The sequence below is a fragment of the Struthio camelus genome, chromosome 11 (assembly GCF_040807025.1).
Source record: "Struthio camelus isolate bStrCam1 chromosome 11, bStrCam1.hap1, whole genome shotgun sequence".
Taxonomy (NCBI): Eukaryota; Metazoa; Chordata; class Aves; order Struthioniformes; family Struthionidae; genus Struthio; species Struthio camelus.
In genome coordinates, this window is record NC_090952.1 from 11,835,351 (window position 1) to 11,852,236 (window position 16,886).

Sequence of the window (16,886 nt, forward strand, 5' to 3'; positions counted from 1 at the left end):
CGGAGGGCGAGGCGGGAGCCAGGCCACCTCAGGGGCGTGCGAGGCAGGGCCGGCCGCTCGGAGAGCGAGGCGGGAGCCAGGCCACCTCAGGAGTCAGGCCACCTCGGGCAGGCCGCCCGGAGGGCAAGGCGCGGTCAGGGCCGACCAGCACGGGCCAACTCCGCAGGGCGGCAGCGGAGGGGCCCGCTGCGGCCGCAGGCGCTGTGAGGCGCGGCGGGGGCAGGCGAGGGGCGCGTGCTGCCGGCACCGGGGCCGCGGCGAGGCCCCGAGGCGGGCGCGACGGCGGCAGCGCCACCACAAGATGGCGGCCGCGCTGACAGGAGGTGGCGCGGTACCAGCGAGTGGGCGAGCGGGGTGCTGCCTAGAAAGGCTGCGGGAGGCGCTTCCGGCGGGCTGCGGGGGCCGCTTCCGGGGCGGGGCGGTGGGTGCCGGTGTCATCGCGCAGGCCGGCGCCGGCGGCCCCGGTGAGTCGCGGGCCGGGCCAGGGGCGGCGGCGGGGAAGGGGCGCCGGGGCGCGGGGCAGCGAGGTGGCGGGCGCGGGGTCCCCGTGCCGCCGTCGCGGGGGCTCCTCCGCGAGCGCCGGGGAGAAGAGCCTGAGGCAGTCCGTACCGCGGCTTCTGGCCTGCAACTGCAGCACTAGTGAAAACGCGCTTGGACTGTTTTTCTCTTGCCCGCTCCTCTTGCAGCAGCGCTGTGCTGGCGCGCAAGGGAAGGGAGCGATCGCTGGGTTTGGACGCTGAAGAGCTTCCCTGACCTATAGGGGATCTACAGGAGTCAAGTTCTTTCCATAAGTTCTCAAAGCGTCTTTGCTTTCTAGGAAAAATGACTTCTGAAAGCAGTTCTTTCGTGAAAGGTGTGGTGTTAGGAGGAGTCTTCTGCGTGTTGGTTACGCTTCTGGGACACGTCAAGATGGGCCATGGCACTAAAGAACGTCACCATGAGCATCATCACATTCAAGCTCCCAACAAAGAAGATGTCTTAAATCTTTCAGAAGGTGAACGTATGGAGCTTAGTGAAAGTATCCGTGTTTACTGTATCATCCTGGTGAGACCAAAAGATCTCGGGCACTGGGCTGCCGTGAAGGAGACGTGGAGCAAGCACTGTGACAAGGCAGAGTTTTACAGCTCTGAAAAAGTTAAAGTATTTGATTCGGTAGCCCTCAATACAAATGATATGTGGATGATGATGAGAAAAGCTTACAAAATAACTTATGAACGTTATAAAAATGAATTCAACTGGTTCTTTCTTGCACATCCAACAACGTTTGCCATTATTGAAAATCTCAAATATTTCTTGCTGAAAAAAGACCCTTCACAGCCTTTTTATATAGGTCATACTGTGAAATCCGGTGACCTTGAGTACGTAGATGGTGATGGAGGAATCGTCTTAAGCATCGAATCGCTAAGACGACTTTCCACTGTTTTTGAAGACTCTGACAAATGTCCAGAGCAGGGAGGTATGATTTGGAAACTTTCTGAGGATAAACAGCTGGCAGTTTGCCTGAAGTATACTGGAGTGTTCGCTGAAAACGCAGAAGACTCAGAAGGAAAAGATGTCTTTAATACCAAATCAGTCAGTGCTCTCATTAAAGAGGCAATGTCCAGTCACCCTCAGCAAGTGGTGGAAGGTTGCTGCTCAGACACGGCCATCACCTTCAGCGGACTGGCCCCGAACCACATGCACGTAATGATGTATGGCGTTTACAGGCTGAGACCGTATGGCCACACTTACAGTGATGCCCTTGTCTTCTTACCACCTGCAGATTCAGACAATGACTGACGTCTCTTCAGAGAAGGCATGTAACCATGAAGTCTGCCCTTCCTGTGACATGTGTCTGTACAGACTGATTCAATTTTTGTATCTGATGGTACTGGTGAACATTTTGCACATTGAGGTTTGGTAATGCTTTTAATTTTAAAAGTGGGAAGGAGAACTCTTTTCTATATCTTTTATACAGAAACGTTTCTGGCTTTTGACAGTGCTGAAATGAAACGCTAAAGGAATTGTTCATGTTTGTGATAAAGGAAATTAAATTTATATGGGGTGTTTGTATATGTAAATATTTATTAATGAAAAATCAAGTGAACCTTAGTCTACTGTTACAAATATATTTTTGCAAGATTTTCATTCTTTTGAATTCTTTCAGGCATTTCTCCAATGTCTTTCTATCTTTCTAAGCTGTACCAATAAAACTGACTACAGATTCATTATCAATGATTAACTTTAAGCTATTTCCTTTGCATTAAGCTGTCAAACTCACTTTTTATAGTCTCAAATTTCAGTGGACTGTAGAATCTTAGTTAGTGTTTGTGAACAATGTGGAGGGATGCTATATCTACTAATTAATCATTGGAATTGATTTTTTGTGAAAAATACTCATCTTACCTTGTACTGTTGAAACTACTTTCTCTAACCTGTGGCACAGATGAGGCTGAGCACGTTTCTGTGCCTTATGTTCAGATTAAGAACGCAGCAGACAAAAACGTAGAAAGTAGGGAGAATAACCTGAAGCCACAACCCAAAACATCTTCTTAAAAGAAAAGACTTAGGTAGCCACGAGGTAAGGCTTCAAATACCCTTTTTCATACAAGCAAAACCATGTATTATTTTTAAAGGAAGAAATACTGTTTACTGAAAAAAGCCTTGTGTTCTTTGGAGGAGTTGCATAGCAGCAAAAGAACAAACTTTATGTGCTACATCATGTACTCTCTCGGGGGGACTGCAACCATGCAAGCGTTTAGACTAGAAAGTTAACAGTTTTAAGGAAGTAAATCAAGTGCCTGGCAGTAGCAGTCAGGTGTCACTGTAATCTGTGAACATCCAAGACAACCAAAGCTTCTCACTTAGTTGTGAAATAAAACTATGCATTCTCTTCACTGAACGTTACAAGAGACCGAGCAAGCTTTCTTCCTGTTAGGTATTTACTGATGGTTACAGGACTGACCTGGGCTCTTGGGTTGCCCAGCATTGCTTGATGCTTTGTTTTAACATGCAATTAAAAAAAAAAATGTAGAGCCTCATAGATGAAATGCTTCTACTTACCTAAAGAAATTAGCTAGTGCTGATATGTTACAGTAACAAAATAGTAAGTGCAGGGGGGAGTACATATACTGAGCAATGAAAATACAAGTGCCTTGAGAAATTTTTCCATCACAAGGAAAAGATTTTATATTCTCTACAATAGCTTGAGCAATACTGGTTATACTGCACAGCCTCCTATCGCTCTGTGTAATTTTCTAACCCAGTAAGAGCAGGACGCAAGCTAACAATAGTGTTCTAGACCTTTAACAGACTTTTTAAAGTGACCCTTGGACTTTCATTCTTAAGTGGACAAAAGAAAGAGATAACTAAATTTGAATAAATATTAACATGGTAAGGTAGCCTGTTAGCACAAAAGTAATTGCTCTTTTTAAATTCTGCTTGACATATAAGCATATTAGAATAAAGGTTTAGTCTATTAATATTCACTCCTGCTAGTGGTGCTGACAGTATTACAAGGAAGAAGTTGGTGAGCTGTCAGTACAAATGTAAAATACAGATGTATCTACAGATATTTTTTAACACCAAGCAGCAACATGTACTTGCACTCAACCTTTCTTTGAAAGTGATTCAAGATAGATAAGCGTGCAACAAAGAAGCGTGTAGAACTCCAAAATACTGGGGTTTTCTAGCAAGTAAGTGCATTGAAAGTTTCATATAAATTATCAGATCACGCTCCATTCCTTCCCCAGTCACAGTAAATGGCAATGAACACTTCAATATGTTCACTCCATTTGAAATTCGCCTCCCTGACGTAGACGTTTCAAGACTTAAGGAGAGTCCTGCAACTGTCTACTACGTCTAGGAGCTTTACAGGAATTGTTGATACTAGGGAATCTGTAGAACACCTGAGAAAATACTAGGTTACAACACCTTTATCAGACCATTTGTAATATCTCATTCTGTCTTCAGCTGCAGAAAAACACATAGTCGTGAAACGGCTGCTTCAGATCTGATGAGAATATCACCGTCTCTTTTGATGGTGTCAGATCCTTCATTTTTTGAGACTGGTAAGATAACTGCTCAGACACCCAAGCAAGCTACCATAGCCCAGCTGTTTAACATGGCACACTTCACCTCATGATTTGTGCATATTCTCCTCCTACTGCCAGCCAGAGCTCAGCTGACGTACCAAGACACACAAGTGCACAACAGTAGCCAAGACCTAGATAAAACTGTAGTTAGTATTTTTAACAACTGCAACAACTTGCTAAATTGGTATGTCAATCAATCAAAGCTTGATTTAACTTTATCTGCTTACAAAATGCTTTTCAAAAGACGGGCTTCACAATGTAGCGTACTCTGACAAAGCCAGACAAAGTGAGAATTAAGTAAGATTTTGATTTCAGGAGCATTTCCAATAGTCATTACAGTTCTGACCCTGCTGCAACAACAGTCATAGGACAAGTCAGGGAAAGAGCGGGAGTTAACAATCCAAAATAGAATATACCTCATTTGTCACATATTTGAGATACACTGCAACACAACAGCGGAAGAAGGAAATGGACGTGAGGGGGGAAGAAAGCCACACAACTCTGACTAGCTCATTTTAGGCACAAGAGAACCACTGAGGCACAAACTGATTTCCCATATGCTAACAAGGAATTAATACATTTTTCTCAGTCTTTAAGCTGCATATGAATGCTCAGTAGCATTCCAGAGGGAAGGTCTGAGGTCTGACTGCACTTTTTTCCTGTGACACTACTGTAATAATCACCTTAACTTTTGCATTCCTACGTTAGTAAACGGTTACATACACTGTCATTTTCAATGAAAAGTAAAATCTTGTAATATATTACCTAATACGTGCTACTTAAAAATTTTTCTTCCTGCAAAGGTTACTTACATCTCCCATGTTGTAATTTGACTTCAGGATCAGATTGAGAACACCTCTGTCTCTGCCTTCTGCAGAGGTTGCAGCATAGGGAAATAGAACATGCAAAACAGCGCTGAGACACGGCACTGCATACAAAATGAAGCTCTGTCATTAATAATACACAAGTGTTAGAACAGAGACTTGAAATATTAATGAATGCTTCCAGAGACAGAGTTACGAGTGGTAGACCTTAAAGTTTCCTTAGTTTATTAAAGGATTCCACGGCACAGGCTGTTTTCCATATGCATAGCTTTGGGTACGCAGTCACTAAACAGAGTTGGGTTACCCAGACAAACACACAGCGCTCTTTAGCCAGTACTGCAGATGTACATGTGGCAGTGTGCACAAGCTGAGATCTCTTTTGAAGTTCCACCTGAAGAAGAAACTCCTGGCTACACCAATAACCGCATTTTGCTATCACGCCTTTGTTGAACAGTGATTTCAGTGATTTTTTTTTTTCTGCTCCTAAAATAAGAAGGCAAATAGGGAGTAGAGCATCAGGCACCAATTGGCACGTATTCCATTTGGAGCATGCCCACCTTTACTGTAAATTCCACTGTAAGGAGAGTGATATCAAACAGTGTTGGCAGGTAGAAATTTGAACATATATATATTCTTTAGATATGAACTAGCATAAAAGAATTTATAGTTCACATACTAGTTTAAGTTCATAAATCCTATACAGATAAATGCATCTTAAAAAGAGAAAACCCTGAAGTAAAATACTGAAGCTAATGTTGTTAATAAATTAAATTATGTTTAAAAAAACAGTTCAAAAAAAAGTTTTTTCCACGCTCAGGAAACAGGTAGACTAAAGAGATGTTAATCAGAAGAAAAAAATGTTTTTGAGGTTGTATAAACTGTATTAGTTATATTTCATATATGCTTTATATTACTCTGTTAGAAGAGCATAAAAATGTAAACATTTCTTGGCTTTTTCCTCCTTTTAGTTTGAAATAGTCTACTCACAGTCCATGCACGATCTCTCCAACAGTTAAATCTTCAGTGACTGAAGACTTGGGTTTAAGACAAAACAATTAAGAATTGTAATACAAAAAAAAAAATCTAGAAAACTATTGTAGCCTAACAATACTTTCGCATTCACTTGATTTATTTAGCATAGCCACAGAACAAAATAATTTGTACATTCAGTCACATTAAAAACAGAAGGAATTACAAAGCAGTCCACATTTAATCTAAGTGCATTCCTTTGGAGTAACACAGTTCCTTTTGTTTCATTTGTATGTCTTCATATGCCAAAGGCCATCATTTAAATAATGGATATTTTCGATGCCAATCCCTTTGTTGACCTTCTCACTGTAGACAAGGAAAAAAAAGGTATAAAAGCATTAGTCAGGTTAAACATTAAAGCAGTACAAGATACAATAGTTAGAGTACAAAATATAGCATTTATCACTTGAAATGGGGGAAAGTAATCACCCATAAAGGCATATTATTACACAGCAGATGGAGAAGAAACAGTATTTGCCATATTACACATAACCACGTTGCTGAATGGTAAGACAACAATATTTGCCTTCCACATTTTGTCAGCAACCTACCACGGTATTTTTTTTGACGGTTTCTTTGTGGGAGACAGCACTTCACACACCACTTCTGCTACTTTTGTTAACTGTTTCATTTCTCTATCCATTTAGTACAGCAATTGTGAGTGACCCTCCTCCCTGCCCACATGGTGGTGTAATACAAAACAATGCTGGAATATAGAATTCAACAAGTTCTGGTTCCAGATGTGCCACTGACACAACCAAACACCAGTGATCTGCTTTGCTGCTATTTGCAGGACATCTACCCGCTTCCTAAAGAAGTGCAAATGCCAAATTTTCATGCCAAGGACTTGTAACACATTACAGTTGGAGAATATCCCTCTACACCTTTTGAGTCATATCATCTTTCAAATAGTTTTGTGTATTTCCATTGGATTTGCATTTATCTTTTCTCCAGCAGACTATCCCATGGGAGAATCTAGTTTTGTCACAATAAGCAAGACATTCTGAGACTGAGAACAGGCTTCATTCCCCTGGAGAACATGATATACTCTGTTCCCACTAGAGTGCTCCACTACCCTGACAACAAGAAAAAGAAATCACTGGCTTATTGGAAATAATTAACAAATTGTTGGATTATGTATCATAATCCCTCCAAACAACAGAAATCACGCTTTCAGTTTTTCATTTTGTAGTATGTTATGCAAAACAGTATTCTAACAGACTGCACAGATCAGTATCATTTAATTTTCTTCTCCATGCTGCTTTTTTCCCCTCTTCAGTTCATGCTGCTTCTCACAGGAAACGGATATTCAACTGTTAGGCTGCCAAATTTGAACGTGGGATTAAGATTAGAGATATTCTAGCCCTGCAGTGATCACAGCAGGTCGTACACATAGGGACACGAGTACCTGCATCTCCCTTCTTCCCAGGTATTCTATGAGTCTTTTGAAGGCACTATGAGCATCCTGAGGAATGTAGCTCCTCAGCAGCTAAAGCAGGTCCAAATCCGAGTTGCTGCAGTCCCACTCAACTCCAGTCCTCACTAACATGCCCCTGCTCTCCTTCACACTACTGTTACCACCTATGACTGTGCAGTGACTCAGTGCAGAAGATGATCCAGCTGAGAATTATCCCCACCAGAAAGAGTGACTTGTTTCATCCCAGTCAACTTTCTCACCCACACACGTGCTGGAAGGGGCTGGAACCAAAGCGGCCCAGACCTGTTGGGTTCAACTTACTTGCTGCTAGAAGTCATGCAACTTAAAATCACAAAATGATTTAGCTCCTGATAACTTAGCATTACTTGAATGTTAAGGACAATTAACATCTATTCCACTCCAGTTCCAATTAACATCCTCTTTGCCTTCTCAAGTAATTTTTCAGTTGATGTGTATCCCTTGGATGGACATTTCACAAGAAGCTTAGCTAAGCTATTAAGTACATCAGGCAGGAATAGTGCATGTGGGAGCAAGGCAAAGAAAGACAGAAGGTCCCAGAAGAAAGCCCAGCTGGTCGACCAAGAACCAGCAGGACTTGGCTCTCTGCTATCCCTGCAAACAAAATCACTTCAGCATTTTCAGCCCCCCTCAAATTCAAATTACATCTCTTGCCCAGGCCAGCTAGTAAGTAGTCCATATAGATATTTCTTTGTTCAGCAAGATCTTTGAGGAAAATATGATCAGAGATGAAGAAATATTAACATTCAGAGGCATCACTGATGTTATGGGGCTTAAAAATCCGTATTCCCATAAAATAACTGTTTCAATTCCATTTGGTAGATAAATAAGTAGGGAAGATATTCCTTGCTTCCTCTTCTCCAGATTGAATTCTAATCAACAGAATGAAGGTCTAAATAAATTCTGATTTGAAAAAAATATGGTGCCACAGCGATTCAGCAGCCTTGTCAATGGTGCTTCTATTCCAAACTAACATAAGAATTATGATATGGGATATGGAACAGGTTATATTTCAATTTTTAAGAGACTTACATGTCCTCAGCTGACATCTTCATTACTCCCACACACAGTGCGTGCTGTTTTCCCTCTGCCATTATCGCCTACAAATTATTGCTTAGGAAAATTGATTTTTTTTTTTTTAACTATTTCAGAAAAGTAAAAGCAGTAACATGAGGAAGTCGCTTTTCAAAAAAGCATCGAAATCTCTAGTTGAACTTTTGCCCCTTTAGTAATTCTAGAGCTCTTGAGGATAAGCAAAATAGTGTGCTGTATTTAACAGCTGAATCACAGTGCACAAGACCTATTTATGACCCTCAAACAGCAGTTACATTATAAAAAAAAACTTCCAGCACAATACATTTAATTTCTTCCTTGTACCAAACAAGGAGATGATAGTCTCTCAAGTTTCTACTTGAGAGACTACTCTTCTACTTTCTAGAACAGTATTACAACTACATGCAGAACCATTTTATATTCCAAGGTACAGAAGAATAGCAAAACAAATCTGAAAATGTTAAGTATTGAAATCAGACGTGTCTTTTTTAAAGCTCAACAACAGAAGACGCTAACTGCTAATCTTTTCCTATAGCATCTGAGTAACAACAAAAGCAGCAGTTTGGTATCATCAAAGTGGTATTTGCTCACAGTTCCTTTCTCAGTAAGATGACAGGCAGGAGGGAATTAGGACACTTATTCTCATTTCACAAGTTCATCATGAGGCATAGAGGAAAATCCTGACTACAGCAAGGCTTATCACAAACCTCTCTCAGAATTCACTCAGAATAGAACCAAATTCTTCTATAACTGAAGGAGGTACAAGATCAAGGGGAGAGGGGACAAATCACACTGTACCTCACCTCTTTGCACAGTTCTGCATAAATGCACAAAGAGACTTTACCTATCCATTAGATTAATGAAACACCATCCCACTTTACTGAGCACAGCAGGAATAGTTATTTTGGGCTTGGAAAACCACAGTAAGTAGAAAGAATTACGAATTATGCAATGTCTACTTTGCCAAGTAACATCTTATTACCTGCATCTCTTTTCGGATCATTAGTTATTCTGTGAAATACTATTAAAATTCAAAGTAATTCGGATTATGATCAGCTGACAAAACACAAATAAAAATTTTCTCATCTCACAGCAAGTGGTAACTCATCGTTAAAGGATACAACAACAGTATCAACAGCAGCAGGGTAAAGTTTTGCTCCAGGAGATGTCAGGCCAGGGCACATTATATTAGCTCCACTTAGTACAAATTTAATGGCTCCTTTATCAACCTGCTGATGTGGTAGAATAAATGGATCTAGGAGGGGAAAGATACAGCGTTACAATTAATATGGTAGGATGACAATATGAACAACTCATTACCAAGTTAGGTTAGAAGGGGCAGTTGGATGTATATTGTGCTGAGAAGGTAGGAAGTTTGAGAAACAATTACCAGAGCTCCTGCGGGGCAGTACTGTCCCCAAAGGACAGGAGTACTCTTTTCCCAGTTCATATCTTTTTCGCAGAACCAAAGACTAATCCAACACTAAGCCTCCTGCATACAAATGGAGCCTCTATACAGAGCACCACATACAAAGAGACTTGACTTCCCCAAATGGCAGGTATAATCTCTTACACGAAAAATAAAGTTTAATGTTAATAGGACAAAAAAGGCAAAAGGTGGACAAAAGTTATGAAGGCAGACTGTCAGCTCTCACAGCTATTCTTTAAGTGTCCACCACCACTTGAACTATTTCAAACATGGTTTTCAAACACTGGGATCTGACTGAATAACATCTTTAGGAACACCTGAGCTCATCAGAACCAGAGCAACACAATCAAGAACAGCAAAAAAATACCCAAGGTTAACTTTTAAGTAGTAAAAACCTTGCAGCATAAACTCTTAAAGGAGGGAAGTACATAATATAACACTACCTGATGATTAAAGAATATTTTTGTAGTAAGCACCTACAAGTATTTGAAAGCAGCAAAAAGGGTGGAAAGGAACATTGCGAAGAACAAAGATATACAGCATGGGGCAACAAGACCAACAACAAGACATTTCAATTCAGTCAAAGAGAAAACTCTCTCAAGAAATTTTGTAGCACTTTGTGCAATTTAATTCTTAAAAATTAAACTTTGGGTTGCTTAATATCTAGCATTACAATAATTCTAGAGAAAGCAATCTATAGAGGCAACTGAAACATCAAAACAACATAGTACCTCTTCTAACCTGGAATGTATTTTCAAGATCTATTCTGGACTCTATATATGCATGTAAGTAGTAAGTTCTTTTTAATTAATTTTTATAGCAGTCCTACTGAATCCTCCACTCAACCCTTTCCCCCCACCACAGCTGTCCTCAGGCAACTTACATTTGTGGAGTAACCTTAGGGTTGGGTAAAAAATCCCTTCTCTCTGCCTGAAGAACAGCAACTCCCCATTCACAGTGAGGATTTCTATATGTTCATGACTGCGAGACAAAAAAAAAAACATGTTATTAGAATAACTACTTAACCCTATGATATTTTAAGTGAAATATTTCAGCTCATACAGTCTGGTCTGTCTTAGCATCTGAGAGTTAGGGCAGTAAATTAACGGGAAATTTTGGAATAAAAAAATGTTATCCTGTGGTATGCCTTATTCTTCAACATTTGCCCCCTGCACGTTTTCTTCCCCTTAGAAAATACCTGCAGACAAACACCCAGCAGTTCTCAAGCTGAATTTTTGTTTTTGTTTCATTTTTTTTGCACATCCCGTATAGGGAGCAGGCAAGCGGAAAAAAATAGCAAAAAAATACTACCCTGTATTTCCAAAGGAAAAAAAAAAAGAAAGAAAGAAAAGAAAAGAAAAAGAAAGAAAAAGCCAATCACATACAGAAGCCCAAAATTCGAAAAAATAGTGCTACTGGAAGCTATGCAAAAATAAGCCTGAGCTTTCATAGCCATAAAGCTGAATGCTTCCCTTAAAAGTAAAAGATTAAAAGGAAAAGACTGATCCTTGGAGAGTCCTTGAATATGTTGCACATGTACTCCCTACAAAGTGGTGTTTTTATTTTGTTCAAACATCCTACTAACAGCCTTCAAAAGCAGGATGAACATATGCAGACTTTATGGTTTGGTCATAACATGCACTACTATAAAATGATACACGCTTTTCAAAAACATTAGGTTCATCTACTATAGAAAGTAAATACATACACAAAGTAATCAAAACACCTTAGAAACACAGGTAAAGAGAGAAGAAACTTACCATCTTACTATTTTGACAGGGTCTTTCTTTGGCATAATCTGGTTTAGCCATGGTTCAATAACAGGAAACTGATCTATCAGTTGATTCTTAATACCTTTAATAACTGAAGTCTTCAGCTGGATACAGTTTGATACATTCTCCTTTTCATCAAATCTGTCAAGCCAGTGAGAATATTTAAAAAAATTAGAGTTTGCTGCCTAAAATAGGCCACACCTGACCAGCATTTTAAGAAATGCTTGCAAATTGGCCATAAAACCTCAACAGTACCAAAACCGTCCAACTTTCAAGGCTCAGAGATTGTTCACAGGGCTTAAATCTGTCCACTGGAGACAGTGGGATGGGGGAGGTCTCACTAGCAGCCTGGTTTTGCCCCAAAATTTTGCGTACATCCGTGAAATAGCTTCTACTGTCTCATAGCTATACCTCGGCACTCAGCGGCACTTCCTCAGCCAGGAAATTAGGTTTTGCTGATGACACTGACTGTCATAGTGCCGTTCAGATGTGCTTACAGGCAGTCGCTCACCTTTACCACAGACCCATAAACTACAATTTATGCCACCCCAAAACCGAGGCAGCTGAAACATTCAGCGCTTAGAGGGGTGGGGGTGGGGACCAACCCTACTACGGGCCCGACGAGCCCGGCAGGGGTAGCGCTGGCCCGGCCCGGCCTCCCCCGCCCCCCCGGCCGGGCCCGGCGGCGCCGCACTCACTTCTTGAACATCCTGGGGGCGGCGGGGGCCTGGGGGCCGGGCGGCGGCGGCGCGGGCGGCGGCGCGGGCGGCCACGGCTCCTCGCACGAGGCTCCCGTCCCTCCCGGCCCTCCCCTCCCCTCCGCGCCAGCCGGAAGCGCCGCCCGCTTTACGGCCTGTCGCACCGCACCATCGCAACGCCACGCGCGAAGCCTCAGCGGGAGCGGACGGCAGCGCGGCGGGGACTACAGCTCCCAGGAGCCCGCGCGGCGCCTCCGCGCCTGCGCGCTCCTCCCCCCCCCCGCGCCAGGGGCCGCCGCCGGGGCGGAGGCCTCAGCGGGGCGGGCGCCTCGCCCCCCTGAGGCGGGGCGCGGGCCCGGCTGTAAAATTGCAGTAATCAGGAGACGCCTTTGAAGACTAGGCTTGACTTTAAGAGGAAAGTCGGGGAGTTCGACTTCCCGCACCTCCGGCGGGGCCGAGCAGGCGAAGTCCCCGCCCAAGCAGGCGAAACTCGGACCGACTTGCAGTGCAAAGTTACTGAGACCCGCGCCGCCTCCATCTCTCTGCCACCTTCTTCCAGCCCGAAAGGCCTGCCCGCATAGTTGGTACCGTGACACAGCTGCTTTAAAACGCAGCAGGCACCTAATAGCCAATGCGTATAGGAGGGACAGGTTTTACTGTGATTTCTCAGTGCTGATCAGTGCGATGTTAAAACACATTTACCGTCAAGCTGCGCAGCTCAGATAATCACATAAAGGCCAATTTAACCTAATCAACGTCTCTGCCAAAATGAGATTGGTTCCCGCATTGAACCGTTAGTGCTTTTTTTCTACCTAAATGAATTAAATAACAGAGAAAGCTTCCAGTCAGCTACATTAGGCCAACAGACTCTTAAAAGGAAACAGTAAGAATCCCTCTGCCTGACTCCCCACGCACACCTAAATCACTCTGCTTCCTTCACCATTTGGTAAAACTATTGCATTTCGCTTTCTGAGTTCCACAGCAGGTTACGTCGTCTGACCGGGGCTGCCACCACTGCTCTCCTCACCCCAGCACGTTCTCCCAGTCCCTCGTGATACGCTAGCTGAAGGACCCGATTTACCCAAAAACGAAAATTAACCCTATCGCTCCTCAAATAAGAAGGTTTCCAGCGAGATCCGCCCAGGGAACAGGTTCAGAGCTACACCTCACAGGCGCTACCACTACTGCAAGTGACAGGATGAACTTGAGAGCAGGGCTGTGGAGGAGCCCCCGCTCAAACGGGCTCGAGCCATCTCGCAGCTACACCCTCACTCACCTCATAACCTCTTCAGTTCTAGTTTGCTGGGCTTGATCTAACCACACGAGAGTCAGAACCCACTTTCTGTCAAACATCATTCCCCTTAGCGTTGTGATCGTTTTTATTGCTCCCCTCTGAGCCTCTCGGTTTTTAGAGCCATTACCAGCAGGATGGCTGCAGCGCCCTGGCACATCAGTTCAGCCCACAGCGTGGCTGCAGCTCCGCGAGAAACAAACCCAGACACTCTCCCCATAGCGCCGCTGCTGTGGGACGTTCAGGAGTTACAGCAGTAAAGCTGTTTTTATTTCTCAAGACAGCAAGATACAACCGGACTTCAAACGTGGCGTAGTCCTATTAAGAAACTATTTTTACACCATCACTTTTGGAAGTAAAATCATGTTTTTAAAAAGCATCACCTCATTTTTTGCAAAAGGGACTCTCAGCTCAAGCATGCCACTTAAATGGGCAAAACTGTTTATGCTAGACATTTTATATGCATATAAAAATAACAGTAATGCTTAGCCAAGATGGTATGAATTAAAATACATTTTCACAAAGTCACTCTCCCCCAAGGGCAAATGTATTTTCTAAAAGATTTTTTAAAATTCCCTTGCGAACACATTCTCTGACTGCAGTAGGTGCGTACCTGCCTGATCCAATATTACTGTTCTCATGCTCCTGATTCCAATAAGATTTTGTTCTAAACTACAAAACTGCTACAAAGGACAGACTTATCTTTAAAACTGAAGAAATTTCTTAAAACTGCCATACCATTTTAAAGTATTCAAATTGATCAAAGATACTTTGCTTGTAGCTTTTTAAAGCCTATGTAAAAACCTAGGTTTGTCAGAACGTGAAGAGAGATGATGGATGGAGCAAGAAATCATCTCATTTTAAGATCTTTGGCATGCCCTTTTGTCATGTTATAGCCTATTGCACAACAGTGTCTTTATTTTGCTTTCATAAGAACAACTTGTTTATTATTTGCAGACATATCACTGTTTTCTTGGGTATTATACCACTCTGAGTGAAAAAAAAAAAACAAACTTCAAAAGAGAAAGGAAGAGTTAATAAACACTAATATTATTTAAACACAAAATATGTTTAACAAAAAAAAACTGCAGCCACCTTCAAAATAGCAAAGCAGAAGCTATTCTTCTCCAGTTTGAGAACAGGAAACAAGGTCTGATCTACAGGATTGTGAAAGAGGTGTGTTTCTTGTCGAACAGTGGATACCGGAGCCAGTCAGGAAATCTGTCAGGGGATAAGGCGACGGTGACACATGCCATCCTTCGGGGTGGAGGAGGAGCAGAGCAAACCTGGCCTCCCGTGAAGATCTCAACCGCCACAGAAATGGGTTCTGGTGCAGACCACTGTGCTTTACAGTGTTTATTAGGATCAAGTTATGTTTTGCCTGCAGTAACTGTGAATAACAATGAAAACCATAGATAGGGGATTTTATCATATTGCTCTTTACCTCGAAGAGCAAACACGTATGATTTTGTTCTTTATACAGCTAACTGCAGGAGCAGGATATACACGGGCCACAATTCTATTTCCTTTGAGAGTAATGGAAACATTATCACTGACGTAAAGGGGAGGGAAGAAAGGACAAAAAAGAGCAGGTCATCATTTTGCTAACTGCTACACAAAAGGAAATCAATCAAGGACGTCAATCTTGATATTATATAATTAGTTAAAACCTAACCTCAGAACAATAGTAGCCATACAAAATAAAATCAAGCTTTTATAAATGGTATAATTTATTCAATTGTAAAATACAGAGTTACAAACACCGATTTTAAACAAACAGGAGAGGAAAGAACTGTGGCATTATATAAACACTCAAGCATTTAACTTCAAAATACTCTCTTACTTTATAGCATTACTTAAAATAGGAAGCTACAATCAAGGATCCAGTTTTAACTGAAGCACAGTAATATTGCTCATGCTCAGATGAGAAAGTGAGAGGGGAAAATTGTCACACGGACAAACTATTCCATACGTTTGTTGTGCTCCTCAGAATACCTTGTTTTAATAATACTTTGCCAAGTTAACAATCCTTGCAGGTGTGGTGACATTTTAAAAAATAGTAGTGAAAATTTCATCATACTGTCACACACAACATTAGAAACCTAAGGCAAAAACTCTTACCCTCAATAACTCCCAATAAATGGCACGTCTCATTGAAACCATGTGAACCACTGGTTTCACACAAGCATAAAACAGCAAGATCAGCTCATAATTCTCAAAAAATGGCTTTTGTCAACAGGAAGCTCTCATCTCCTTTCTTCTGGAAGCTGAATTCATCTGGCTCACTGGCTCCCTTCAGAGCAGAGCTAATCTCCAGTCTGGTCTCCGCACCTCCACCTTCTCTTCCAAGAGAAGGCTTTTTGTTGGTGCAGCTGCACAGACTTCAGGGCTAGCTAACTCTTTGCCCAACCTAAACTTGTGTGTACGAAGAATTTTTGAAGAAGATACTGAGCCCTTAAACTGAAATTTTGCACGGCTGCACAGTCACCTTTAAGTAACAGAATTTTAAAAGCACGGTAGCTGGCTAAGACCTGCAAAGCAACTGGGACATCTAGCAAATAGCTCCACAGCCCTTCCTATTCCTAGGGAGATGACTTGGCAGGATCATATTCTAAATACAAAGGATTCAGAATTTTCCCTCTCCTCCACCTGTTTCAGCAGGAAAGTGGTGAAATCCACTGCAGCTGGCTTCCCCCTCAGTCCCCAGGACCCTCCCTCCTATTCCCCTCTCTCCATGGCACCCCAGACCACGACCGGTTAGGAGCTAAGGAGTCGTGTACGATCAACGGCAGGACACAGCGCCCGAGTAGCTGACTGCTGCCTAACGGAACAACGAGGAGGAAAGGATAACCCTGCTGCTTCTCCAGCAAAGGGGATGCTTACGCACATCTCCCCTTTATACTCATTTTCAGAAGTCATGACTCTGGAGAAAGGTAAGCTATGACCGCTACACCTCTGACTTAATTTGACTTCAGTAAACATGACAGTTACTGAGAACAGAGGAAAACTTGACAGTATAACCCTTAAAGCTTTGTTTATTTACCAAATCTGTTTATTTCTATTATATATGAATTAGACTGTAACTCATTAGGGCTTTTGCAACTATATAACTTGTTCTGTATCCAGTCAGAAACAAACTCACGTATTTTTTTTTAAATCTGGAAAAAGTACTTTTCTGAACAACACTGTGATTAGGTTTCAGGCCTCAGGAGCCACCTGACAGACAGAAAATGTGCTCCAAAAAAAAACTCAGGAAAATTA

General features: G+C 42.2%; 2 protein-coding genes across 2 annotated transcripts; one reads left to right on the forward strand and one right to left on the reverse strand.

The window, feature by feature from the left end:
* The first annotated feature begins 393 nt into the window (after positions 1-393).
* C1GALT1C1 (C1GALT1 specific chaperone 1) lies at positions 394-4,836 on the forward strand. Its single transcript, XM_068957470.1, has 2 exons — positions 394-464; positions 818-4,836. The coding sequence occupies exon 2, from the start codon at positions 823-825 to the stop codon at positions 1,777-1,779; it is 957 nt and encodes a 318-aa protein (XP_068813571.1). The 5' UTR covers positions 394-464; positions 818-822; the 3' UTR covers positions 1,780-4,836.
* Positions 4,837-5,089: 253 nt separating this feature from the next.
* On the reverse strand, positions 5,090-12,441 carry MCTS1 (MCTS1 re-initiation and release factor). The gene is made up of 6 exons (XM_068957471.1): positions 12,335-12,441; positions 11,625-11,777; positions 10,748-10,845; positions 9,557-9,690; positions 8,415-8,482; positions 5,090-6,232 (listed from the first exon to the last, which is right to left on the reverse strand). The coding sequence occupies exons 1-6, from the start codon at positions 12,343-12,345 to the stop codon at positions 6,151-6,153; spliced, it is 546 nt and encodes a 181-aa protein (XP_068813572.1). The 5' UTR covers positions 12,346-12,441; the 3' UTR covers positions 5,090-6,150.
* Between the last annotated feature and the right edge of the window lie 4,445 nt (positions 12,442-16,886).